The sequence below is a fragment of the Parasteatoda tepidariorum genome, chromosome 5 (genome assembly GCF_043381705.1).
Source record: "Parasteatoda tepidariorum isolate YZ-2023 chromosome 5, CAS_Ptep_4.0, whole genome shotgun sequence".
Lineage (NCBI taxonomy): Eukaryota > Metazoa > Arthropoda > Arachnida > Araneae > Theridiidae > Parasteatoda > Parasteatoda tepidariorum.
The window spans coordinates 1,599,719-1,626,246 of NC_092208.1; the positions used below are offsets into that span (position 1 = coordinate 1,599,719).

Consider the following 26,528-nt stretch of genomic DNA (forward strand, 5'->3'; position numbering starts at 1 on the left):
AATCTAAAATAAAGAATGAAATAGCCCCTTTCCTTCACATGCCCTTGCTTCATTTTTTCCCAATGCCCACCTGGGATGACATTCGTCAATTCAGGCAAATTTTAGGGCAGATTTGTTGACCCCTATCTCAGGTGGGCTTCAGTTGCTCCCACAGTAAGGACAAACAGTACAGAGAATGAAAGCCCATAGCTGCCTTTTCCGGGATTCGAACCCGCAACCTTTCTGATGCAAGACCAGTTGCCTGACCCCTACACAGCCCAGTCCGCAATTTATATGCTTCCTAACATAGTGTTTTAATTTTAAAACATGCTGTTTTAATGCTTTGTACAGCAAAGAATTGACTCCTATCTAGTGTTGGAAATTAGTAGTCATTATTTGCACCTAAAAATTAAAATTTAATTCCTAGAAAATTAAGCAAAATCACCATTTTTGATGCTTAACTTTCAAAATACCTCTACTCCTACAATTCAACTCCTGGCCGAGCTATAAAATGGGGAAGAAGTTACTTCATCACATGCTCTGAGAATTGGCAGCAGGTACCGCGGAACCAGGAGGGCTTAGCCCCCTCAATTTTTATAAAAAATTATCATCAGATTGTGATTTTTTGTTTAATTTACAAATTATTTTAAATGGTAAAAATTTTAGTAACTATGATGACTTAAGGTCACACTTACTAATAAGAACTAGAAATTCTATGAACCAGACATAGTTATCAGAAAGATGACAAAAGATCATCCAATAGAATGGTAGGTATTTGACTGATTAAAGTTCATTTTTGTATATGAAAAATTGAGTTTTATTTCACACTAAAAATTAAAAATTACTTTCTTACCTACCCAATGATAAATGGGGAACTTGATTGGATAGTATTGTGGGGAGAGTTGTTATCGACCATATCAACCTTCATCTATGAAAAGGTACCCCAACATAGAATCGAGTTAACATTTCTTATATAGGGGAGAGGGGGGCACCTTTCAACGTAGTGGTATATACTCTATAGTACTCCCCCACCAGAATTTTAAATGTGATAGAATTCGATGAAGGGATACCACTAGTTGATTCATTGCTCTTTTGTGAGAAGCTGGGAGAGCTGTATTAAGATCACCATACTTTTTGAGTGCTAATCGTGAGAGCTGTATTAAGTTCACGGTCGAGCCTGTGTTGACTTTTAGCAGTCGAGTGTATACGTTGTGCGTGATAGAGACTGAGAACCAACAGCGTTAAGAAGACAAAGTCGCAGTCACAAGTAGCAAGTCAACTGTTCAATGTGGACCATCCATTGAACGTAGTGGTAGTGGGCGTTTCTGCCAAGGTAGGCGTGTTCACATCACTTCCGAAAGTCAACTATGTGGGGACAGTAGTTCTCGACAATGTCAACCTTCATCTATGAAAAGGTACCCCAACATAGAATCGAGTTAACATTTCTTATATACTAGTGAATTAGCATTATATTTTTGTAGTGGTATATACTCTGCAGTATAAAAATAATGTATGCTATAAAATACAATTCTATCTAATCACAATGCATGCAGTAAAATTATCACTCATTTAAAAAAAATCACCATACCTTGCTCCAAATATATCTTTTTTGGCCAAGTTGTGACCAGCTTTAATTTTCAACCGAAGCAATCTGGTGGGTCCTTCATCCTGGAAATCAAAAATTGATAAAAAAAAATAATTGATAAAAATAATTGATGAATAGTAGATAAAGAAAAAGTTAGGTTTTTGATGAGTGGTCCAGTAGATTTTAGCGATTTTTCAAAGACTCATTTAAGTCAAGAAAATTTGTTGGAATTTTTGAAAATCATAATTTTTCTATATTTACAGGGCTGCAGATTGGCAAATAAATTTAATTAAGTACTGATAGTTAATAGAGTAAGTTCTTAAATTAAAAATGATTTTTTTTATTTTCCTTTTCAGTTGTTTTTAAGCTTTTTAAAAGAAAATTAAGATAATCTGCAGATAAGGTAATAACACATGCTACTGTGCTACAGAATTTAAACTACTGGGTAATGTAACTAACCTAATGTAACAGTAAATGTAACTAACCTAAGATAAGATTTCAATTAGAAACCTAATAAACATAAAAAGTAATATAAAAATTCCTTAAAGTCAATTCCTACTTATATCAATGAAGAGGAAAAAAATTTTAAGTTACTTTTTATTAAATAATTAAAATTTTTTCTTCCATATAAAATTAAAATTAATTAAATTTAATTTATGAATTAATATTTGAAAAAAACTTTATTAGCATCAAGTGTCATCCACTATATATTTTAAAAAATGTATTTCAACTTTGGAATAAAAAGTATTTTATTAACGATTCAAAATTTGAATAAGATATAGGGAGAGTGCCAATTAATAAATAGTAGGAATTGAATAACCTAAAATCTTCACACAGTTTGATATAACATTTGATAAATGAGAATAATATAATTTTTTTTTCTAATTTTCCAAAACATTAAAAAAGTACAAACTAGTCAAATGAAAAATGTTTTTAAAACAAAAAATTAATAACATAAGTTTACAAAATAGTTGTCTTAATGGTAGAAAACTTAAGACTTTTTAGGAAGAGGGAAGAAATTTAACAATTAACAAGAAATAAAAATAAATATCAAGAATTGCAATTTTTAAAAAAACATGATCAGGAAATTTCTAATATTAAATTAAAATCAATAATATAAAAAAAAAATATTTAAAACTATTTTAAGTTTTTACGTTTGCAAAACTATACTTCTCTTTAAAATGAGATGCTTTTTAACTTCTTATGTGTCTGTGTGTACATATATATATATATATGGATAGATGCATTTAAAATTGCCATAATATTTGTACACTATTTTCTTCATAGTTTCAAATCATGGATTTCTTTCATCATACGACATTTTTTCAGCAATTATGCTTCAAATTGAGCTCTTATATTTTTGGATTATTTCTGCATTTCATGAAATAGAAAAATAGTTTGAATTTTAAAATATACTAATTCATAACAACAAAAATTCTTTACAATCAACATATAATAAAAAAGGAACAGTAAAAATAAACTTAAATTTAAAAATAATAAAAATAAATTAACAATGTAACTTACTTTATCTTTTATTTAAATATGACACATTACACAATTAGACACCTGTTTCAAAAAATCTCAACAGATAAACATTTTAATGAGAGTAGATAGTTATAAATGTTTAACTTATCACCCTAGATGTCAGGAGCTCTAGAATTTATACCTTAATTGTACGCAATTTTTTAAATTGTTGTCTAGATAAGAAACAGGTCTTGCACTACAACAAATTCAAATTATTATTTTTTTTTTTTTAAAAAAGGATGTTATGGTATCAAAAGTTCAACAACATAAGTTTCACAATGGTAAAGTTTTAAAGAACTCGACAGATAAATCACAGACACACTGCATAACAAAATTAGATAATAACTTGAATGGTTTCCTTAACCTTTTCTCAGAGAGAAAAACATCTACGCCTCTGTTGGAAGAAGAAAAAGAAAAAAAATGGAGCTTATTTTTGTAATTCTGAATCACATGACATATGGAAGAAAAAAAATTACATTATTACATATTTTATGGTACCATAAATATTATATATGGAACAATAAAATATTCTCCAGAAATTTTAAGGATTTCCTATTATCAATATTATATACATAAATTGCACTATTAATAAAAAATATCTTTAAAAATATGATATGCTAAATAAAATAAATTAAAATTTTTAATTACAAAACATTTCAATTAATTACAAAACATACATATAAATTGCACTACTTTACATTTATCATATACTAAATTAAATGAATTAAAACTTTTTAATTACAATTAAAAAATTTTTTGAAAATTGAACTTCTAAGTTCAATTTTCAATTAATTACAAAACATTTAATATAATTACANAAATATTCTCCAGAAATTTTAAGGATTTCCTATTATCAATATTATATATATAAATTGCACTATTAATTAAAAATATCTTTAAAAATATGATATGCTAAATAAAATTAATTAAATTTTTAATTACAAAACACTTATATAAATTGCACTATTGATGAAAAATATCTTTACATTTATGATATACTAAATTAAAACTTTTTAATTACAATTAAAAAATTAATTGAAAATTGAACTTTTTAGTTCAATTTTCAATTAATTCAAAAACATTTCATATAATTACAAAACACATACATAAATTGCACTATTAAATAAAAATATCCTTAAATTTATGAAATACTAAATAAAATAAATTAACTTTTTTATTACATTTACATTTTTCAACTAATTACAAAACATGAAAAATACCATATAATATAGAATTGAATATTTTTTTTAAAATTTCACAAAGAAATTTACTACAAGGGAATAATGTTTTTAAAAAAAATTTCTTAAATCTATTTTCGATTATGCTCACATCATTTTTTAGTAGTGCTCTTAGTTATTTAAATTCTCAACTAATAAGCTGAGTAAAATATTTATTCTGATTGAAATTTTTTCAATAAATTTCCCAATTTTAAAGAATTTTTCAAATGTATACATAAAGAAAAAAACAGAATTTTTTAATAAAATTAGGAGATCAGGAGTTAACTTTTAGAATCCAGTAGTTTACTGGATAATCCAGTATAGAGGTGGACACTATGAGTTTAGTTTATTGTAACAACTTTTTAAAATGGGAACCTGTACAGAAATGCTGATTTAAGTTTAAAAACTAAATTTTAATTTTAAATATAAATTTTAACTAAAATAAAAAATTTAAAAGAAAAAAATTTCATGAATAAATGTGAATAACAAAAGTTCTTAAGTTAGTTAAAAGCAATAAAATATATACCTTTTTTTCAAATTTTTTAAAAAAAAGAGAAAAAATGAAAAACATAATTTGATGATGTAATTTTCACTGAATAGCAACATGAAAAAATATTTTAATTAGAAAAAACTTACATGAATAGTGGAATTTATATTTTAATTATATAAAACATATTTTTATTGTCTTGAAAGCTTTACTTTTCAAATGGTTTTTTTTTTCCACCCCATTTTTTAATGATTTTCAAACATGTATTTCACAACATATTAACAAATATTATCTAATAATCATGAAATTTTGTACACCATTTGTAATTATGAATAGAATATGTAATTTATCCCTTCCACCTCTAGAAACATATTTCTGCAATTTGTCGTTAGTGATTCACTTGTTTGTGTTTTAATGCTAGTTGAAGTGTAGCATATGGAAGAGAATAAAATACTAAGGAAAAACAATAAAATTTAGGATTAAATATATGTAATTGCTTATAAGACTTATTATTTTTATCGACTTATTCATACAATCTTGTATTATATGTGTGGCAAATAAATTTAATTCTTAAAAATTATTTTAATAAATAATGTTTTCACTAAATTAGTACCTATATTATGGTCTAAAATAATGAAAAGTTAAAGGTTTTTTTGTTTTTTTTTTGTTAATTTTTTCTGCAAATGCATTCTTAAGTATGCAGATATTGAAATTATATTAAGTTAAATTATTTAAAGTATTAATTCTTATCAAGTTAAATACAAAAAAAAATTAAGTTTGGTAATCACATAATAATGTGAGTTTTTGAGTACTCTAAAGGGTAAAATATGATTGGAACAAATTAAAAAAATTTATAGAATAAAGTCATTCTGAAATAAAAAGTTCATTAAATTTTTGGCATAAAAGTTTAATTTAACAGTTTTGAGAAAATAATGTTTCTTTAAGATAGGAGTGCACAACCTTTTTAAATGAAGGCCACTTGCACATCAGGTAGATTAATGAAGGGCCACATGCATATTCAGTCATGTTAGAGGCAAATATGATAATTTACATATTATAACATTAGTGTTCTAAGCACTAAGTTCTTTTTTATATCCATAAACTTAATAATAAATTTTCAGAAAAATATATACTTTCAATTATTTGAATTTAGTTAAAGATAAAAAAATAAAAAACTTATACTTTTTTTTAAATAAGGTACTTTCTTTCACAATAATTAATTTATTGAAATATGTATAAAAAGGGGGTAGGTATAAAGAAAAAAAAAAAAAATAGATATTTTCTAGAGTAATAGAAATTTGAATTAAACATTTTTATTAGAGAAAATTTATAAAGTTAAGGCGAAAACCAAAAATTAAAACAAATCCATTATAGTACAAAATAAAATTCAATATTTTCATTATTTTTCAATGCGTTCAGAAGCCTCTACGGGCCGCACATTAACAGTCGAGGGGCTACACGTGGCCCGCAGTCCACAGGTTGAACACCCTTACTTTAAGCAGACTATAAATTATAACTTTTTAGAAAGGTGTTTAGATTAGTAAATTATAACAGTTAATTATTCTTCTTGCTCTATGGAATATTCTGCACTAAAATTGTCTTGGTTTTGTCAAGTATTTTTTTTTCCTGCCATAGTTATATTTTTTGTTTATCATCTATTGATTTATTAATTAACCTAAATTTTGGTTAAAATAAAACATTTGTGTATTTATATATTGTCAGTGGTCTTGTCTTCTGACTTGAAAATAACATTTTTATCTTAATTTCTTATGATATTGATTTGATTAATATTTGTTGCTCTTCTGATTTTTGAAAACTTATTACGTGAAAAATTATTTTTTATACTTTCAATTTACTTGATCAAATGATCATTTAGGAATATTTTGATCCCAAAAATGTACAGATGTGAACAGATGTACAAAGACAAATAAATATTAGAGCGTGTAGCCAAATCTTAAATAAAAAAATAAGCACCTTTTAAGTACTTTTTAGGCAATCAAAAAATATTTTTAAGCACTATATACTTTAACAAAATGCAAAATAATTTTCAAATACTTCACATGATAAAATAATCATTTTCTGACAAAGATCTCTTTTCTTGATTATATTAGCCATTATAAAAAGGTGAAGAGGTTTTTCGGTACAATATCAGACGGTGGAAAATGAAGTCTGAAATTGAGAATAACTCGCAAAACGCAGCAGAGTTGCACAGACGAGTGCAATAATCACACCGAACTCAGCTTAGTTAGAAGCACCTGAGGAATCCAAAGTATTTCATCAAACATGTAAAATGATTGGTCCTTCTAAACGCTACGGACCGAATGTAAGCCAAAATGGATTGTGGTCGAATGAAGTGTTAAAAGTTTTGAATAGAACAATGTTGAATAGAACAATGTATAAAGCACGCTTTTGCAATAATACACGGTGAAAATCGACATGGTAAAGAAAAAATTCTCATTTTCGAAAAAGGAAAATTAAGCACTTTTTAAAAACGCTAGGCACCATGCAATAGAAATAATTGATCCTAGAAAATCTATTTCAAAATAGGCATCTTTAGAATAACATGTATTTTGTTTTCTCTACATTCATGATTAAGCCTCTTACAGCCACCTCAAGGTCAAGAAATGTCTTTTTCAGGGCAGGAAAGGAACGAGCAATAACATTTATTTCATCAGCAAGTAGTTGTACTGATCTTGTAAAAATATGACCAGGGGTCTGCTTAGAAGAAATTTGGGTCCGTTAACGGACTCTTCACATAAAAACGTACTCTTTTCATAAAAACGTACCCTTCACAAAATATTTTAACTTAAAAACGTACCCTTCACAAAATGATTTTTCTTTTAATCGGACCCTTCACAAACTTGTTTATCTTCATTATTGTTTTGTTAATTGAATAAACCCTTCCCAGGACAGAAAACAAGAAAGATGGATACAAACGAATTTATTTCTGTCTTCGGCAGATGATTCTTCCATTATTCATCCAAAATGAATATTCTGCGTTCAGCAGTATATGCTAAATACCAAATATTTGTGTATTGCGTTTTTAACTTAGAAGCAGCAATTGCTGTTTACTTTTGAAAATTTAATTTTTTTTATTATAATTTTACAGTGCTGAGCATAATCTTGTATCTATTTACAATTTAAAAACTCCTCGAAATAGTTTTTTGCCCTATTTGCACAAATTCATAAAAGCAGGACCCTGGTTGAAAGAATGCGAGTAATTTTTTCAACATTTTACAAAAACAGGATCTTTCACAAAATGTCTGGACAGACCCCTGATGGCCACTGTATTGATGCTTGAATCACGTATAGCTCCTCTCAAACGCAATATTAAAAAGAAGACGGGAGAGAGAATCTCCCTGTCAAACAACTTTAAATGTGTCAAGATTTTCTGACAAAGATCCCAGAAACTTAAATCTTACACTTTATATCTTTCAACGTAAGTCGCGTCAAATTAATGAGTTTTGAAGATATTTTAAAATCATCCATTGTTTCAAAAAGATAATTTCTATTGATACTATCAAAAGCAGCCGTGAAATCAACGAAAAGATGATGTGTTTCAATGTTAAATTCCATTGACTTAGACAAAACTATCAAATTTTAAGTTGATTTCTTTTCACGGAATCCACGTTGATATTTTCTTATTTGTGAGTCAAAGATTAGTAACAGTCTGTGAAACAGAACTGTATAAGTTATACAAAGCAGACTAATGCCACAACAGTTTGCACAGGATCTCCTTTCTTGCAAATTGGACACAAAATGTTAATATTCCACTCCATTTTGATAGTCTTAAAGTACCTAATAAGTTCAGATAAATTCCTCAATAAGGATTTTTTAGTAGTTCTGCAAAATAAGATCATGTCCCGAAGCCATCTTAATCGGCCAATCGATACATTCAAGGGCGCCGGCAGAACAATATAAAAGGGGTGCAAACCTCTAACAAACTACCCCCCACACCAAAAAAAAACATTTAAAATATTTTGTTATTACATTTTGTTTTGTTATTACATATACTTTCATCTGTCAATTTTTTTAAGATACATTTCTTCGTCGCTAACAAGATATTTAAAAAAAAAGTACAAATTTCTTGTACTTGCAAATTTGGCCAGGATAAACTGTATTGATGGCGCTAGCATAGCTACTGACTTTAAAACACAAATAGCTATAAACAGCAGTTTTGTATACTAACGTGTTTGTGCACGCTTAATATTGATATTTATTGTGTTGATGAAGTTTTACAGTTGTGAGAAGTCAGTTCGTGTAATACACCTTTGTTAAACTAAATAACTAAAAATATAATATTATTTATATTTTATTAAGTGAAATTTAAAAATATAACTTAGATATCTGCCAAGTTTATGCATAAGAAAAGAATTAAAGATGACTCAGAATTCATTGAAAAAGTTATAAACAGATTTGGACAGCAAACAAGACGATTACAATTCTTGTTTGATTAAAAAATTTTTTAATCGTTATGTATCAATAATGACTTAATTATTTGAATAGAAATATTTTGAATAAAAAATTTTTATAACAAAATTGTTTTTCTGTAGGTAGGTATCTCTTCATTTTTTTAAAAAAAAAAAACCAGGGGGGTGCAAGTGCACCCTCTTGCACCCGCTGGCCCCTTGGATACATTAATAACATTTTCATATCAGAATGTTCTTTACTTGCTTTGTTTAATGTATGTGAAATTTCGAGTTTCTATTATCGAATAATTTTTGCGTCATGAGAGTGAGAAGCGTAGAAATTTTCTGACAGAGACAATAATTTCACATTATCACAGAAATAATTTTTAAGCTTACAATGAGTGTTAAATTGCACCAAACAGTACAAAATGCAATCGCACCTGTTTATCTCGAATCTCGCAGGAAAGGCAAAAAATTCGACATTTAGAGGTTTCGAGTTATACAGGTACTTTAAAAAAATTTTATTTAATTAAGAAATTCTATTAAAAGTGCTTTAATTGTCCTTAGTAGAAAAGTATAGACAATTCCTTAAATTAATTATATACATCTATTCACATAAGTTTTTTATAACATACATTAAAGACTGAAAATAATTTTTCGAAGATTTTGGACGCATAACCTTATTTGTTTCGATTATTCTTTAGAGGTTAGAAAGATCGCAAATTCCTCATTGCCAACATTTTCCTGGGATTCAAAAGTAGTTTATAAGAATTCTACCGTTTTTTTTTTTTTTTCATCTTTTGCCCTCACTTTTAGTTCATCAATATGATCTTCAGCTTCTTCCTCTTCATCTGATATTCATTTGAAATTATCTAAGACTTCCGCATCTGTCAATGTTCCGCATGTTGCCAGGCTGTTGTTCACTTGTAAAAATCTTCAAAATTAATGCCAACATTAAATTCAGATTTTATTAAATTCCATTCTGGCAAATCTGGCACTGCATTTACAGCGTTAACATTTTCTTCTTCTTTACTGATGTCTTCAACCTCTTATTCATCGTCCTCACAGCTAGTCTTAAAACCAGCTTTTTAAAACCATTTTGGATAGATTTTAGAGACACATTTCCCCAGGCAAAAACAGTAATTCTGATAGCGTTAGCGTCTTACTTGTTTCATCGATGACATCTACAAGTTTGCATACTAACTCTTTTCTATAGCTTTCTTATCTATGTTGAAAAGCTAACCCCTGATGGTCACTACTTATTAACCCCTCACTTACTGCTAGAATCATTGTATTTCTTTCTAGTTAAGGAAGTGCAGGGATAGTGATTGAAATTCCAAGAAACACACCCTACCTGTTCATCCCTACCCTGTGGATTCACGAAATTCATCTCTGTCTACGAGTTCTACTTATAAAGAAAGTTTTGACATTTGTGCTCTATTATTAGAAAGTCGAGAAACGGAGGTTTTGAAGGAAAAAAATTCGACATAAACATGGGAAATACATTGATTTTAGACAGTTAATGTAGGGAATTTTAGAAATTTCGAGATAAAGAGGTTCGAGATAAACAGGTTCAACTGTACATCAATGAGAGCAAAAAATTTGATTTATGTTTACATTAAAAAAATGAATCTGTACATTATGGTATCAAAATTAGTAATTTAAACTACTTAAAAACACATGTCTGAAAAAAATTATATTAGAAAAGCATGAAGAACAAAAAATATGTTTTAATTTAAATATTTTGAATCAATTTGTTTGAGCTCTGCTATCAGGGAAAGCTTGACCCCCAGTCAGGCAAAAAGCCAAAAAGTAATGCCACCCTTAAGCTCCTGATACAGTGGCAATAACAATTATGTCATCCTGATACAGTGGCAATAACAATTATGTCATCCTAATACAGTGGCAATAACAATTATGTCATCCTGATACAGTGGCAATAACAATGTCATTCTGATACAGTGGCAATAACAATTATGTCATTAAAGTAAATATATATTTTTTTAGGTGTATTTCCTATTTTAAAATATTTTTGTTTTCCTAATAAAAAATTTTATGTAAAAAAACATCTTTTTTATGGAAAACAAAACATAAATAATTTTTTCTTCTAAATACTGGGTTCAGAAACTTCAAACATGGTATAGGGCTGGGACCAAAGCCGGATTATACTTTTCGTAGGCCCTAGGCACAGCCGTTTATGGGCCCTCCCCTCCTTCCCTCTTTTCAAAATATATGCTAAAATTTTCTTCGTATGGAAACGTATTACGCCATTTTAGATGTATTAATTTCAGAAATGACTAAAAGGCGTAAAGCCTACAGTGATTTGTACGATAATTTCGGTTTTCTTGTTCACAAAAATTTGTCAGAATCTGAGATTAAACTAAAAGCGCAAAATTTGGTGAAAATTTACTCATCCGATTTAGAGGAAAACTTTGTAGATGAATTTTTACTATTTTCAAATTTGTATGAACATAAATCTGCACAAGAAATGTTGAAGGCTCAAATTAAAGATAAACTTGTGAATACTTTTCCTAACGTTCACATTGCATTAAGAATATATTTGTCGATTCTTGGATCAAATGCAGAAGGAGAAAGATCTTTCTCCAGATTAAAATTGATAAAAAATTATTTGCGTTCAACAATGAATCAAGATCGTTTGGCATCGCTCGCACTTATGTCTATTGAATACGACATTTTGCGTAGTTTGGAATTCGACAGCATAATACAAGATTTCGTTGAATCCAAAAATCGCAAAAAAGTAATATATTAGATCATAAGATTCTGCAAAATAATTTATTACCGAAAAATATTATATTTTTATTTGTATCTTCATAATTTTGTGCAAAATACACTTGTTGTTTTTAAAGCTAAATTATTTTTGTCAACAAATTTTTTTCTCCCAAGTTTTTCGTAGGCCCTAGGCACGTGCCTATAGGTTAATCCGGCCCTGGCTGGGACTATTTATTTGGTACACTAGTACACTATTAACAGGGTGCGAACTGGTAACAAACTGTTGCCTAGGGAAGGGGCTAACATTAGGTGTAAATTGGGGAGATTTTCATTTCGTAATCTGTGGCGGAATAATCACCAAGTCTTGGCAACTTCCATTCAGCAGCCCACGAGAAACTACAAAAAAACCTCACAGAGCGGGGCCAACTTGAAGGGTAATGCAGGAGAAATTTCAATATTCTAATCTGTGGCAGAATAATCACCAACTCTTGACGATGGGGAGATCTGTAGCTTAATAATTGCCAAGTCAGGGCAACTTCCGGGCAGTGGCCCACGAAAAACTAAAAAAAACATCATAGAAAGGGATCTACTCAAATGGTGTAACTTGTAGTCCCCCCCGGGACAAATATCTACAGTTTTTTTAAAGAAAAATTGCAAGTTTAAAATCTTCTTGGCACCTTGGCGATTGCAGTTGGCGCGACAGATCAAGATACGAAAATATCTCCCCTAGGACAAATATCATACATGCTTCTTTTTCCTGTTTAAAATCAATTTGGCGCCTTGGCGAATGTAGTTGGCATGGCATCGCAATATAGAAATATCCCCTATAGATCTGTGCTATTTTTTATTTATAAAAGGTAATTTTATGTTAGAAAAATATATTTAATATTGATAAGAGTATAATTTTATAGGGTTAAAACAATTGACTTTGTTTTGGAATGTTGTGATATTGGCACAAATCAAAATGCGCCAAAACTAGTTGACAATGAAAACAACTGCCATAACTGTGCGTTCTGGTAACCAATTCAGCATAATTTTTATCAAATTTAAAAACTCCATTATGAAGAAAAATAATGTGAAAGCTATAAATTTTGTACTTTGAAGGACCGGTCAGGGCAGCATTAAATTTTATTCATTAGCGGCCTTGGCCTACAATTCCCGATTACGACATTTCATTTAAAACTCAAGAAAAAAGCATAATCTCGAAAACTTAAGTTCAGAAAATGATGAATAAATTTTCAGTTTAAAAAAATAAAAAAACAAGGGAGAAAAAGAAATTAAACGTACTAAAACAATTGAGCGTTAGATAACAAAAGTTTTATTTTTAAAATGGTGATAAAATGTACTATAAGAATAGTGAAAGAAAAGGTCATTAAAATAATAAAACGTAAGATCTATTAAATTAAATAAAACTACTCAATTGAAAATCGCACTCACTTGGGAATCATTCTCCGATGTTTGATTTTCAACAAATCCATTATATTCGGAAGTTGCTGCCTCCGCCATACAATAAATTCTAATTAAAATTTCACTAAACGTTTAGTTGTAAAAAAATATTATAATCTGGACTATAACTTTCCGGACACATCAGAAAATAGATGATTTGTTGCACAAAAACTTCGCAATACAGGTCTTTTTAAAAATCTCGTATCAGTTCTGATTCACACCCTCTTGGTGACAGACTGCAAGACATCCAGAAATTATTTTTTTAAATGAAGTAATTAAATTTCAAATACTGGTTTAAAATCGACCGTCTTTTATAATCCTAATTTTGTAATTATTTATTTTATAGTTCTAAAATATCAGGTTAAGCATATATAAACACTTTGTTTACTACAATGATTACTCATTACGCAAAGAAAAAAAAATAAAAGTGACGTCACTAGCACAGCGAAATGCTTAGCACCTGTAAATAAAATTTTTAAAAAATTATAAAAAAGATTTGATTGCAGTTATTTCTGATAAAAATAAAAGAAAGGAGGAGTACAAAAGTTAAAAATCAAGAAGATACATTTTAGTTTCTGTTTTCAGAAACAAAACGAAACAAAAATATTTTTTCAGCCATGCTTCTGCGAGCTTTTTCGAATCGTAATTTCAGTAAATTTTCAGGTTGCTAAATCTTATTATTTTCAGTCTTAAAATGTCCAAAAATAAGCCGTTGATAACGTGTCATTGATCAACTCAAAAAGGTAAATAAGGAAAGCCGCTAGCGACCCAAAAATATATTTATGAAAAGAAAATAAAGTAAGTTTCATCAACAGTGGAAGCATTGATCAAACGAAAAGAATGTCTGTGACATATACAGAGCAAGCAGATGCTGCAGATTACTATGCTAAAGGGAAAAGCTATTGGGAAAACATACCTCCAACTTTAGATGGCATGCTTGGTGGGCATACTAGTGTACTGAAAGCTGATGTTCAAGCCTCTTCCAGATTTATCTCTGTTTTTATTCAAGTAAATGGCTTATTTCACCTCTCTGCTTAGTTATAACAATTAAAATAAAATAGAGCTTAATTCTCCTGGCATAATATCTCCTAATGGAGATTGGGTTATAGTGTTGTAACTTAAAATAAGGATAAATATCTCTTTCGTGACTAATTAATGACAATTTCGTGATTCTATTTTCATAATTATGGGAAGATTTCTGGAAAAGAACGTGTGAGAACAGAAGAGAAGAAATGTTGAGTTTCGATCGACTACAACTGTGCAGTTACATGTGAGCTATTTAAAAAAAATGCTCCATGGTATATTACAAATTCAAAGGGTGTTTAACTCGCAAGTGAGGAGTAGCAGATTATTTTAGAAATTATTTGCTATTCTAATAAGCTCTTTTTAAAAAAATTACGATTTTTGTTATCATGAATACATGTTGTCATAAATATGAATATTTAATACTGATAAATTATGTTTTTGAATGAGTTTAAATAAAGCAATATTAAAAATAATAATTAGCTTTTTTAATAAAACAAAAACTTATCCTCATTTTGTTTCTTGTTCAAAAGTTAACCATTTATTCTTCCCAATATTTTTTTTGAAATTGTGACATAATTTGAATGAAAAGGTTTTGGATAAAGGGGTTTTTGACAGGACAGTTTAAACTCTGGTTTAATCTGTGGATTAATCCATTCTGTCCTAAACCCTGCCAACTCTATAATTCCAGCCTCTTCAGCAATAGCTGAAAGGTCTTATAGTGCCTTAAGAACATGCATGCGTTCAACTATGACCAAAAAGAGACTAATACATCTTTTAATGATGCATGTTCACAAGGACAAATTAATGGAAATAGATTTTGATGACATTTGTCACAATTCATAGAGAAAAAAACAGTGAAAGAAAACGAACTTTTGGGGAGCGACCTAACTAAATTAATTGTAACATGGAAATTGTTTTTAAATTTATAAATTATCTAGTTATTTAATATAAGAATTAATTTCTTCATTTGTTTTTTCATTCATTCCTTGTTCTTTATCATTAAAAATTAATGTGATAAAGTTAGCTATACTTCATCATATTATTGTATGTTTATGTGCTTTAAATTATGTATGTATATATTTTACTTTGTGCATATGTATATTTTTTTTCTTTTATGTGAACGTAATTTTTACCTTGGAATAAATTAGAGAAATCAGAAGACTTGTTAAAATTTTTAGTCATTCAAAAAGGAAAATTAATTTCTTCATTTTTTTTTTCATCCCTTGTCCTTTATTATGAAAACTTCATCAAAGTATGATATAGTTAATTCTTCGTAATTAATTTACTGCATATTTATATGTTTTAAATTGTATATATATTTTTTTCTTTGTATATATTTATAAGTTTTACCTTAGAATAAACCCGAAAAATCAGAAGACTTGTTGAAATTATAAGTCATTTCAAAAGGAAAATTAATTCCTTCATTTTTTTTCTTCTTCCCTTGTCCTTTATCATAATTTAATTAATATGATAAAGTTGATTCTACTTCATTGAATTATTGCATATTTATATGTTTGAAATTGTATTTATCTTTTTTTACTTGAATATGTTTATAATTTTTACCTTGGAATAAACCTAAAAAATCAGAAGACTTGTTGAAATTATAAGTCATTTCAAAAGGAAAATTAATTCCTTCACTTTTTTTTTTTTTATTCCTTGTCCTTTATTATGATAACTTAATTAATATGATAAAGTTAATTCAAAGTTGTTAAAATTCAAAGTCATTAAATTTCAAAAAATCAATTTATTTTACGTCCTTCATTTGTTTTATTTTTTTATATCTTGTTCTTTATTATCAAAATTAAATTAATATGATAAAGTCAATTCTATTTTTTTGTATACTGAAAATTTATATTCATGATTCAAGTCTATGCCTGAATCAAAACGTAAATCACAAATTATTCTTGNCCTTGTCCTTTATTATGATAACTTAATTAATATGATAAAGTTAATTCAAAGTCATTAAATTTCAGAAATCAATTTCTTTTACGTCCTTCATTTGTTTTATTTTTTTATATCTTGTTCTTTATTATCAAAATTAAATTAATATGATAAAGTCAATTCTATTTTTTTGTATACTGAAAATTTATATTCATGATTCAAGTCTATGCCTGAATCAAAACGTAAATCACAAATTATTCTTGATTCAATGTATTTTTGAGGAGCGAAAAACCATTTTATGTCATTGTGATCAGAATGTATTGCTCGACATTAAGAAATTTAAAGGAGTAAAATTACGAAATTCATTTATTCAAATTTAATGCACTTTTTTTCTTCTTAATTTGTTTTAGATCGATAAAAAAAATTTTGTTAACTAATTTGTTGGTGTGGATGTAATAGTTAAATCAAAGTCGGCATAAACAATGGAAGTAATTTATGCAACTATAACAAATATAAATGTGATGAAATGTTTAAAGTAATAACCAGTTTTAATAACAATATTATAATACAACTGATTTTGAAATATTAAATCGAGCAAAGTTATGACTTGGCATTGGCTCACCCCCCAGTCAAAAAAAGTAGACACGCCACTTGTTTGAGAATATGACCTTGCGGAATAAGCTGTAGTAAGCAGCTGTATACTTTCTAACCAGAAATAGAGTAGGTCAAGAAATCGAGATTGGTGTTGTTTGCATTTATATTGAAAACACTCCTGCGGCAGAATTTTTTCCGGCTTTCTGCGACAAAACTTTCAAGCACTAATATCTGTCTGCAAGATATTTTGTGCTGTGTTTACAAAAAAGCAATATAATTTTTTAAACTGAATATGTAATATTTATTTGATTCTAATATTATAGGGGATATTCTCGCATTTTGTTGGGAGAGGGGTAAAAACAATGTGAACATCAAAGGCAATAACTGCCAAAAAAAAAAACATTTCAATAGAATCATTGCCTTAAAAAGTAAAAGATCAAATGCACAATTTGAATTTCCTATATTGCCGGAAATATATTTGAAATCTAAATGATCAAATGCACAATTTGAATTTTCTATATTGGTTGAAATATATTTGGAAATCTAAATAATCAAATCTTCAATTCGAATTTCCCATATTGCCTGAAATATATTTGGAAATCTAAAAGCCACGTTGAAATCAATGTCAATAACTGCAAAAAATACAATCAAAATGAATTTATGCTATCGGCGTAAATTGAGCACTTCAAAAAGTGATTATTTAAATGTGCAATTCAAATTTTAAGTTTAAATTTTCACAGAAAAGAAACCAAAAATTTTTACTTCCCAACAGAAAAATCTTTTTGCAAGAACTATGTAACATTTTGCGACAATGTCGCTGCGATTCTGCCACGGGAAAAAAACACCATCCATAATTAAAACAGGGTTCCCACGGGTCAGGGAAAACCTGGAATTGTCAAGGAATTTTATTTCAACTCCAAAAATCAGGGAAAGTTGCAATTTTGTTACAAAAACCTAGAAAATTCCTTCATTATACCTGGAAAATAACCAGTCTTAAAATTTGTGAGTAACTGTACTCAGTGGTTGAGATTCAAGTTAAATGATTCTAACATATATTACAATAATTATTGTAAAAATTTCGCATTTTAGACAAACTGAAATGCTTCCTTCCTCAATATAATCTGGGGTCTGTCTAGGTTTTTCTGAGAAGTACCTATTTTGTGAAAATTTAGACATAATTTCTGAAAATTAAAAGTTATATTAAAAAATCAAAACAAAAATATGGTAAAAATATAAATTTACCGTTTCTTACGAGACTCAAAAATAAAATTTTAAGATAAAGTATTTTGTGAAGGTACCGCTAAACGGTAGTAAATTTGGTTTGGACAGACCCCTGATAATGATATTTATTTTACACAGAAAATCTAATACTTGGCATTACAAATAAAAGAATTAAAATTTTCTAATGAAAAATTTCGTTATATAGAAAAAATATGGTATTGATTTTCATTGAAATTTACCTGATATACCTGGAAAAGTCAGTGAATTTTTTTTCTGAAATTTAGTGGGAACCCTGTTAAAAAAAAAATTCTGTAAACTCTGTTCACGCATTCACGTATACTGTGTGAGTTTGATTGTAATATTTAAGTTTCGGAAAACTACGGAACTAATATCTTTTGTTAATTATTATAGGATAAGGAGAATCCAGTAGGAACCAATCAAGCACTGGATTGTGGGTGTGGCATAGGTAGAGTGACAAAACATTTTCTTCTCAAGCATTTCCAGAATGTTGATATGGTGGAACAGAATAAAACTTTCTTAGATGCTGCTGATGATTATCTAGACCAAGATGCAAAGAGAGTCACAAGGAAATTTAATTCTGGTAATTTCTTTGTTATTTCTCATATATTTTGCATACAGGGAGCAAACAATTTTCAATCTAACATTATTGAAAGTAAACAAAATCAGTGTTTTCATCATAGAAAAAAAATGGGTGAGAATTTCTCACCCTTTCTCAAAAACAGGGTGAGATTTCAAAAAATTAAGTGAGATTTCTAAAAACTAAAAAAACACAAAAACTCTTGAAAGAAAAAATCATTTCTTTAATTATAATACATTTTTAACGTCTTCTATTTTTTAAAGCATTGAATATTTTGGGTGCATCATCATAGAAGATTTTGCCTTTACAAGGTATTTGTCCATCTTACATTAGCACATAAAAAATTTGAACATCTTACATGAAGAAACCTTACCTATGATAAACACGTGGTTGCAGAGAAATGTGTTCTGAAAGGGGTTCCGTGGTTGTGTTCTGTTGTTCGAAAGGGTTCTGGACAATACTGGTAAATAGGGAAGCTAGATAACGTGGCAGATGTTGAAAATAATGAAAGATCCGGGAAGAAAAGTGAAACGGATTTTATTCTAAATGGCGTAATTCAAAGCTTTTTCCGAAATGCGAGAAATTTGCGAATTTTGAAATTGATTTGTAGAGGAGGGAGTTTAAAATAGGCACACACTCGCACACAAAAATTAGTAAACCTAGAGAAAAAGACACAAATAAACAAATTGCAAAGAAATTTTATTCAATGATGAAATAACTTTATCTGAATTTTTTGCTGTATTGTAATATTTATACTGCACATTATGGATATTCAACAAACAAAAACTCTAATTGTAATGGAACAATTTCAAGTGATTAAAAATAATGTTTTAGATTCTTTGCAAATAAATTTAAATTTGTTTTATCATCAAATGGTATTCAAATATTGTTTTATTATATTCAAAATGAAATGAAAAAAATAAGGTAAACATGATAGTTTCTGATTCTTGTGGTCCACTGTCCAAAGCAGGGTTACCATTCCATAGGGAAAACGTGGAAAGTACAGAGAATTTAAATATCGTCAAAATTTACAGGGAATTTTGAGTTTTTCTTTACAAAAAGGGAAAATACAAGGAATTTAAGTTTTTATTCTGGTTTTCTAAAAAATGGTGACCATTAAAAGGGCAACTATTTCATTTACTATAGCATTATTTAAGTATGTTCAGCTGTTCCTTTTTTTCTCCAAGTTTTTTCAACAATTATAACTAGTATAGTTAGGCCAATATAGCTGATACAAGATCACAATAATTCTTTCCTCTTAATACATTGTGTATAATACATAGGGGGAAAACACGGGTAATTTTTTTCCAGATTTGAGTGGCAACCATGCAAAAGAACATCCCTGATAGATTCTGTATCAGTGGTTACTGTAATTATCAACGTCCTTCCATTTAATAAGAAGAGGAAGCAAAAATCTCGTATCATGATGCATAACGTTTTTGAAAAGTGCTTAAACGTGCTTATTTTCAATAATTGTTTTTTAAAAGCCCTTAAAGGTGCTTCTTTCATTGCATGTTTTTAAAAAGTGCTTTATTTTCCCTTTTTGAAAATGAGATTTTTTTCTTTACCATGTCGAATTTTACCACATATTATGCAAAAGCCCGGAAATCAATTGCTGGGAGAAGGGCAGAATGGGAAAAGGTTCTGAGGAAGGCCCAGGCTCACAAAGGGCTGTCGTGCCAATGCTGCTGGTGATGATTATGCAAAAGTGTGCATTTCACATTGTTTTATTCAACATTTTTGCCATTCGTTCAGCGATCTATTTCGGTATACCGTCGGTCCATAGCGTATGAAAGCACCAATAATTTTACATGTTTGATGGAATACTTGCGAGTCCGCATGTGCCTCTACTGTGCTGGGTTCGATAAGATTCTAGCGCTCTCATGTGCAACTCTGCTGCTTTTTGAAGGATATCAGAACTCATTCTAGGCAGAAAAAAGGGCAGGGTGCAAAAGTTTAAAAAAAAGGGCATTATTATTCTAAAATGGCAATAATTTCTTCCTATAGGCTTTACTTGTTCTATTAAAAAACATTATCAATTAGTAAAAAAAATTTTTTTTTTACTTTACAAAAAGTAGCAAAGCAATTGTATTAATTACTAATTTTTATTAATAAATTAACATATCTATCAAATTAATTAGCTAAGTACATGTAATTTATTTAAAATGCGTACATATATTGATAAAATAATAAATGTATGTTTTTAGGTGTCTGTAGTTATGATTTAGTAATTAAAATGATTAATAATAATTATGATTTAATGATAATGGAAGTAACTGCAAACTTTCAAAGACAAGTGCAACAAGGGGGTTTCATGGCTATCTTTCCTTTCCCATATAAATCTATGTATTGACAGCAATGACAAACTAAATAAAAAGAGTTAAAAATAACAAAAGTTTAAGAAATCCATTGTAGAGTTTGGGGAAAAACTAAAGAATGGTTGAGGAAAGAAAGGGTATGGAGTCTATTACATCAGGGCACTAATTTACTTCAGGGGCAACAGGGTGGATGATTTTGATTAAAAGGGCAACAGGGTGCTGCGCCCTGTTAACCCTGCCTAGAATGAGCTCTGAAGGATATTCTCAATTCCAGGCTTCATTTTCCACCCTCTGAAAACGAACCGAAAAATATCTTGATCATTTCACAATGGCTAATGTGATGAAGAAAAAAGTTATTTGTCAGAAACTAGTTATTTTATCGTGATCATGTAAAGTCTTTAAAAATTATTTTATATTTTGATAATGTATATAGTGCTTATAAAAAATACTTTAAAGGTGCTTATTTTTTGTTGAAAGATTTGACTACGCACCCTGTGTGTAAAGCAGTTAAATACTACAATTCCAAAGGAAAGTTGTGCAATGCAGCAGAAATTCCATAAGAAAATTTAAGCCAATCGAAAATTTTAAAGTAGAAAGCAATGAAAAAATATTAAAAACAGCGACCAAAGTTGAGGTCTTCAGGAGGTACCATCTCTGGAAGTCATAAAAACACAAGACCTTTTCTATTGAGAGAGCACAACAAATGTCTAAAAATTGCTCTGTCTCTGTACCCCAATGGTTTTGTAAAAAGTCCAGGAAAAAGAGGAGAAAATAATTTTTTGCTTTCCTTTTTTTTCTTTCTGCGCTTTAAATAAGGGCGAAGTTTGTTTTCAAATTTCAGTTTGGTGAAAGATTTTCAGAAGTTGTGTTGCTTAGGTTTGAAATAGTACTATTTTATTATTATATCATTTAGCCTATGAATTATTTACAAATAGTGATGGATAAAAATCTACTAAATTGAATTTATTAAACCAAGAATCACAATTGACAGGGTTGCCACTCCACAGGGAAAACCTGGAAAATACAGGGAATTTAAAAATCACCTAAAATAACAGGGAAAATGCAGGGAAGTTTGATTCTTTCTTTACAAACTAGGAAGATACAGGGAATTTTGTTTTTTTATTTTTATCTTTTAAAAAATGGTGACCACTCAGAGCGTAATCTATGGGATATTTAACCATGATATTTCAGCTATTCTAAACTATTTCATTTACTATAGCATCATTTAAGTATGTTCAGCTATTTTTCCAGCAATTGAAACTAATAAATGTAGTTAGCCCAATATAGCTCACACAAGAGCACAGTAATTGTTGTTTCCTCTTAATATATTGCGTATAACATGTGCAGGGAAAACACAGGGAATTTTTTTACCAGATTTGAGTGGCGACCCTTATTGATAAACTATCACTTTAAAATATTAATTTTGCTGTCTGGAGTAAGTTTGCATCTCTGTGAAGACGTCTGAGACACGTCAATTATTGTTTTGACATAAGAAGCAAATGACGTCTCCCAGACATTTTCGTATGTGGAAGGGGTTAATTGTTTTTATATTTTGGTTTTTTTACTATTACAGGGTGCGTAGTGTTTTCAAAAAGTGCTTATTTTTGGGTTTCGTTTTTTAAAAGCCCTTAAAGGTACTTTTTTCATTGGGTGTTTTCAAAAAGTACTTAATTTCCCCTTTTCCCAAAATGAGATTTTTTTCTTGACCATATCAATTTTTGCTTCAAATTACTCAAAAAGCGTGGTTTTCACATTGTTCTATCCAACGTTTTCATAATTCACTCAACCGCAATCTATTTCCACATACCATCGGTCTGTAGCGTATGAAAGCTCCAATCATTTTATGAAGTACTCGTGGGTTCAAATACTGAGCTGGATTCATGAGAATCTCTGCTGCATTTTTGCGGGAGAGATAATCTTTTTAAATAATAGTTAAATTAATTATTTATACAGGGTGCGTAGCGTTTGTAAAAAGTACTTAAAGGGTCTTTTGGGGAGATCTCATTTTTAAAAGCTTTTAAAGGTGCTTTTTTCAGCTGGCGTTTTTAAAAAGTCCTTTTTTTTCACGAATATTTTTTTTCCCTTCAGTGATATCTGGCGGATCCCCTGCATTTCACGAAAAATGGGGTGTTTGCTACGTAATCATTCACATGGACTTCATGTTGTACCCACGTTATGACTAGCGCATGCGCGCACACTCGAAACTGAAACCCGAGTGCTCCAATTCGGATAGAGTCATATCCTTATTAAATGTTTTTCTTTTTAATTTATTTTAATTTTATTCTTGTTTATTTTATTTTACTTCTAACATTTTTTTGATGTAGGGGGTAAGGGTACTTTTGTTCTAAGCTCAGAGTCAAGTTGAATTCACTCGGTGAGGTGGGAAAGTACTGATTGTTTCGATTTACGTCCGTTTCTTTTTTGGGGTTTTTTTAATGCTGAAACTGTTCATCAAAAATTTGTTTTCAATAATATCATTGATTCAATATGAATTTTTTGAGTGCTTGAAAATTTTTGTAAAGTGCTTGAAAAGTTTTTAAAAAGTGCTTATTTTTGATTCAAAGATTTGGCTACGCACCCTGTTATAATTTTGAATAAAATTTTTGTTTACATAATTGTGTAAAGTAATTATAAATTTAAAAAATTGAATGCTTCACTCAATATTGAATATATTTAAAATTGTGCTTGAAAAATATTTTGAGTTCTTAAAAAGTGCTTAAAAGGTGCTTATTTTTTGTTGATAAATTTGGGTATTACACAAAGTGTCTTATAATTTTTGTTTAAAGAAAAATTCTTTTATTTCAGGTCTTCAAGACTTTGTGCCGGATGAAAATTATTATGATGTTATATGGATTCAGTGGGTGATTGGACATTTGACTGATGATGATTTAATATCTTTCCTGAAGAGGTGTCAGAGAGGACTGAAAAAGAATGGAATTATTGTGATAAAAGATAATGTCTCCTCCTGCGATGTTGACACTGATCATTTAGACGGTTCAGTCACCCGTCCGGCTCAGAACCTAAGACAATTGTTTAGTGATGCTGGTGTTAAAATTTTATTGGAAAGGAAACAGGTCAAGTTTCCCAAAGTCTTATATGAAGTGAAAATGTTCGCTCTTAGATAATATTGTAATGCTTAATTCAATTATATACAGAATTGTTATAGTAAGAAGTATCCAATTTGCATTTTTTTTATTTCTTTAATATCTTGAAATTCTGATTTATCAGGATTTTTTTTTTTTGCATACTTAAAGTGGTAGTAACAGGGTATCCGCGCACCTGGAAAGTCATGAAAAGTCATGGATTTCAGTATTGAACAAAATTTGTCATGATTTTAACTATTTTTTTTTTTAAAAAATCATGGAAAGTCATGGATTTAGGTTGCCAAAAATCTAATTTTTAAGATGGAATTTACCCCCTCCCGATTTCATGGTGTTTCGAATATCTGAATTTGTAATAAAATTCCCCCTCACAGCCATATTTTATAAAAATATAAAATGTTTTTATCACGTTATTTAAAAATTATAGTGTTCTTTCAAAAAAATGAAAGAAGGAACATCATTTCTGGAGGGAATTATCTTTTAAACTTCTGTGATTTCTGAAGTTTTTTTTATTTATAATTTATTATTTTTATTTTATCAATAAAAAATTCTTGCTGAAGCATGCCAGTCATAGGTGAATTTTTTTTATTCTGAAATGAGAACGAAAAAAATCAGAAGTATTTCTTTCCTTTCAGATGAACATGAAAAGTATCTTTAGAGTATAATTCTGCAGAAAAAAGAGAAAAAAAAGTATTTGCTTTTATTTCAGCTATTTTATTACTTCAACTCTTTCTTTACTCAGTTTTTTTAAATTTAATATCTATAAATATGAAGAGGCAGAGTATAAGTTTTGGTTATAATTATCATTTCAATTAATGTTATTATAATGTTTTTTTAAAATTTATTATTGTGTTTTTGTCGAAAAAATAGTAGCTTTGTTATGTCATGAAAAATTCTTGGAATTAGTTATGGAAAGTCATAAAAAGTCGTGAATTTGAAAATCTAAAATGTAGCAGATACCCTGTAGTAAATTTAATGCTTTAACATTTTATTATTGATTGATTTAGAATGATTTTGTCTACCACCATCAGGGGTCTGTCTAGGTTTCTTTCTTTTTTTAAGAGGTACCTATTCTTTGAATATTTAGACATAATTTGTGAAAATTAAAAATTATATTAAAAAATCAACACAAAAATAGGGTAAAGTAAGACAATATTTTCAAAAATTTTCTCTACAAATAAAAATCATTTATGACCTGGTAAATTTCTGTATATTTTTCCCCATATATTCAAAAACAATTTCGCTATTGTGAAATTGTGAACTGAAAATTGTATCAAAATTTTGTAGTTAAATTTCAACTTGAATTTAATAAAAACTTGCATTTTATTTACCGTTTTTCCTAAAGGTGAATTTGTGAAGGTACTGCTAAATGGTAGTAAACTTACCCTGTACTATGTACAAGTAATTCAAATGCATGTACAAGACCTGATAATCAAGCTGTGAAAATTGTTAATGGAGGCAAAATTATTCAAATTAAATTTACTTCAAATTGGTTTTTCGCTTTAAATATTGTGTGGACGACTTCTATATTACCATCATTGTAAATAAATTTTAATTATGATTTAATGTTGAAATATGTGTATCGAAAATGGAGTGTGAATTTTTGGTTTGCCTGAAAAGTGTGCAAAAATAAATATGTAAAAATTTATAGTATTTTGTGAATTATATCACAATTTCATTCTAGAAAAGAAAACATGGTNAAAATATAAGTATTTTCTATTAGTTATTTAGTTTAACAAAGGTGTATTACACAAACTGATTTTTCACAACTGTAAAACTTCATCAACACAATAAATACCAATGTTAAACGTGCACAAACACGTTAGTATACGAAAATTTGTGTTTCAAAGTCAGTAGCTATGACAGCGCCATCAATACAGTTTCTCGTGGCGAAATTTGCAAGTACATTCGTACTTTTTTTTTAAATATCTTGTTAACAATGAAGAAATGTATCTTGAAAAAAATTAGTAGATGAAAGTATTTGTAATAGCAAAACAAAATGTAATAACAGAATATTTAAAAAGAATTTTTTTTTGGTGGGGGGGGGAGTAGTTTGTTAGAGGGTTGCACCCCCTTTTATATTATTCTGCGGGCGCCCTTGTTGGGCGATATTCTCGTATTTTGTAGGGGAGAAGGACACTAATTATTTCTTTTTTCTCATTTATAAATCATCGCATTAAAAATTAAATAAATAAACTATGAAAACCGTAGCAGTAACTACAGAAAAAAAGATTGACGGCAAAATCATGCAAATCGAACTCTTCGAAAAAGGTTTACAAAATGCATGCTTCTATTTCGAGACCCAGCTGTAGTAATAAATAGTATCATGTAAGAAATATAGGATTTTCAAAGGTATGGAGAAATTAAAAGTAATAACTGCAAGAAAACAGAAACAAAATAGAACAAACTTTC

The 26,528-nt window shown here is 28.8% G+C and overlaps 2 protein-coding genes across 4 annotated transcripts in view; one reads left to right on the forward strand and one right to left on the reverse strand.

Moving 5' to 3' along the window:
• LOC107453513 (E3 ubiquitin-protein ligase Nedd4) overlaps nt 1-13,823 on the reverse strand; it is a 98,609-nt gene extending 84,786 nt beyond the window's left edge. Inside the window, exons 1-2 of one of the 2 annotated variants that reach the window (XM_043053387.2) lie at nt 13,369-13,823; nt 1,568-1,647 (exon numbers count right to left, since the gene is read on the reverse strand). In XM_043053387.2, coding sequence (XP_042909321.1) covers nt 1,568-1,647; nt 13,369-13,437 — 149 coding nt within the window. In that variant the 5' untranslated portion in view covers nt 13,438-13,823. The remainder of the gene's footprint in view (nt 1-1,567; nt 1,648-13,368) is intronic. The other variant, XM_043053388.2, reaches the window with a different exon arrangement.
• Nucleotides 13,824-14,082: 259 nt separating this feature from the next.
• Nucleotides 14,083-25,764, forward strand: LOC107453515 (N-terminal methyltransferase). Of its 2 annotated transcripts, none has more exons than XM_016070384.3 (3): nt 14,083-14,385; nt 18,511-18,700; nt 23,821-25,764. In XM_016070384.3, exons 1-3 carry the CDS (start codon nt 14,218-14,220, stop codon nt 24,138-24,140), a joined length of 678 nt encoding a protein of 225 aa, XP_015925870.1. In that variant the 5' UTR covers nt 14,083-14,217; the 3' UTR covers nt 24,141-25,764. The 2 variants fall into 2 exon arrangements, with proteins under 2 accessions (XP_015925870.1, XP_042909323.1); XM_043053389.2 differs by lacking the exon at nt 14,083-14,385 and adding an exon at nt 14,408-14,710.
• Nucleotides 25,765-26,528: the final 764 nt, after the last annotated feature.

Coding starts and splice junctions, on each gene's coding strand:
- LOC107453515 (XM_016070384.3), top strand. CDS start 14,218: ATGTCTGTGACATATACAGAGCAAGCAGATGCTGCAGATTACTATGCT. Junction 14,386..18,510: donor TTATCTCTGTTTTTATTCAA/GTAAATGGCTTA, acceptor TAATTATTATAG/GATAAGGAGAATCCAGTAGG. Junction 18,701..23,820: donor CACAAGGAAATTTAATTCTG/GTAATTTCTTTG, acceptor CTTTTATTTCAG/GTCTTCAAGACTTTGTGCCG.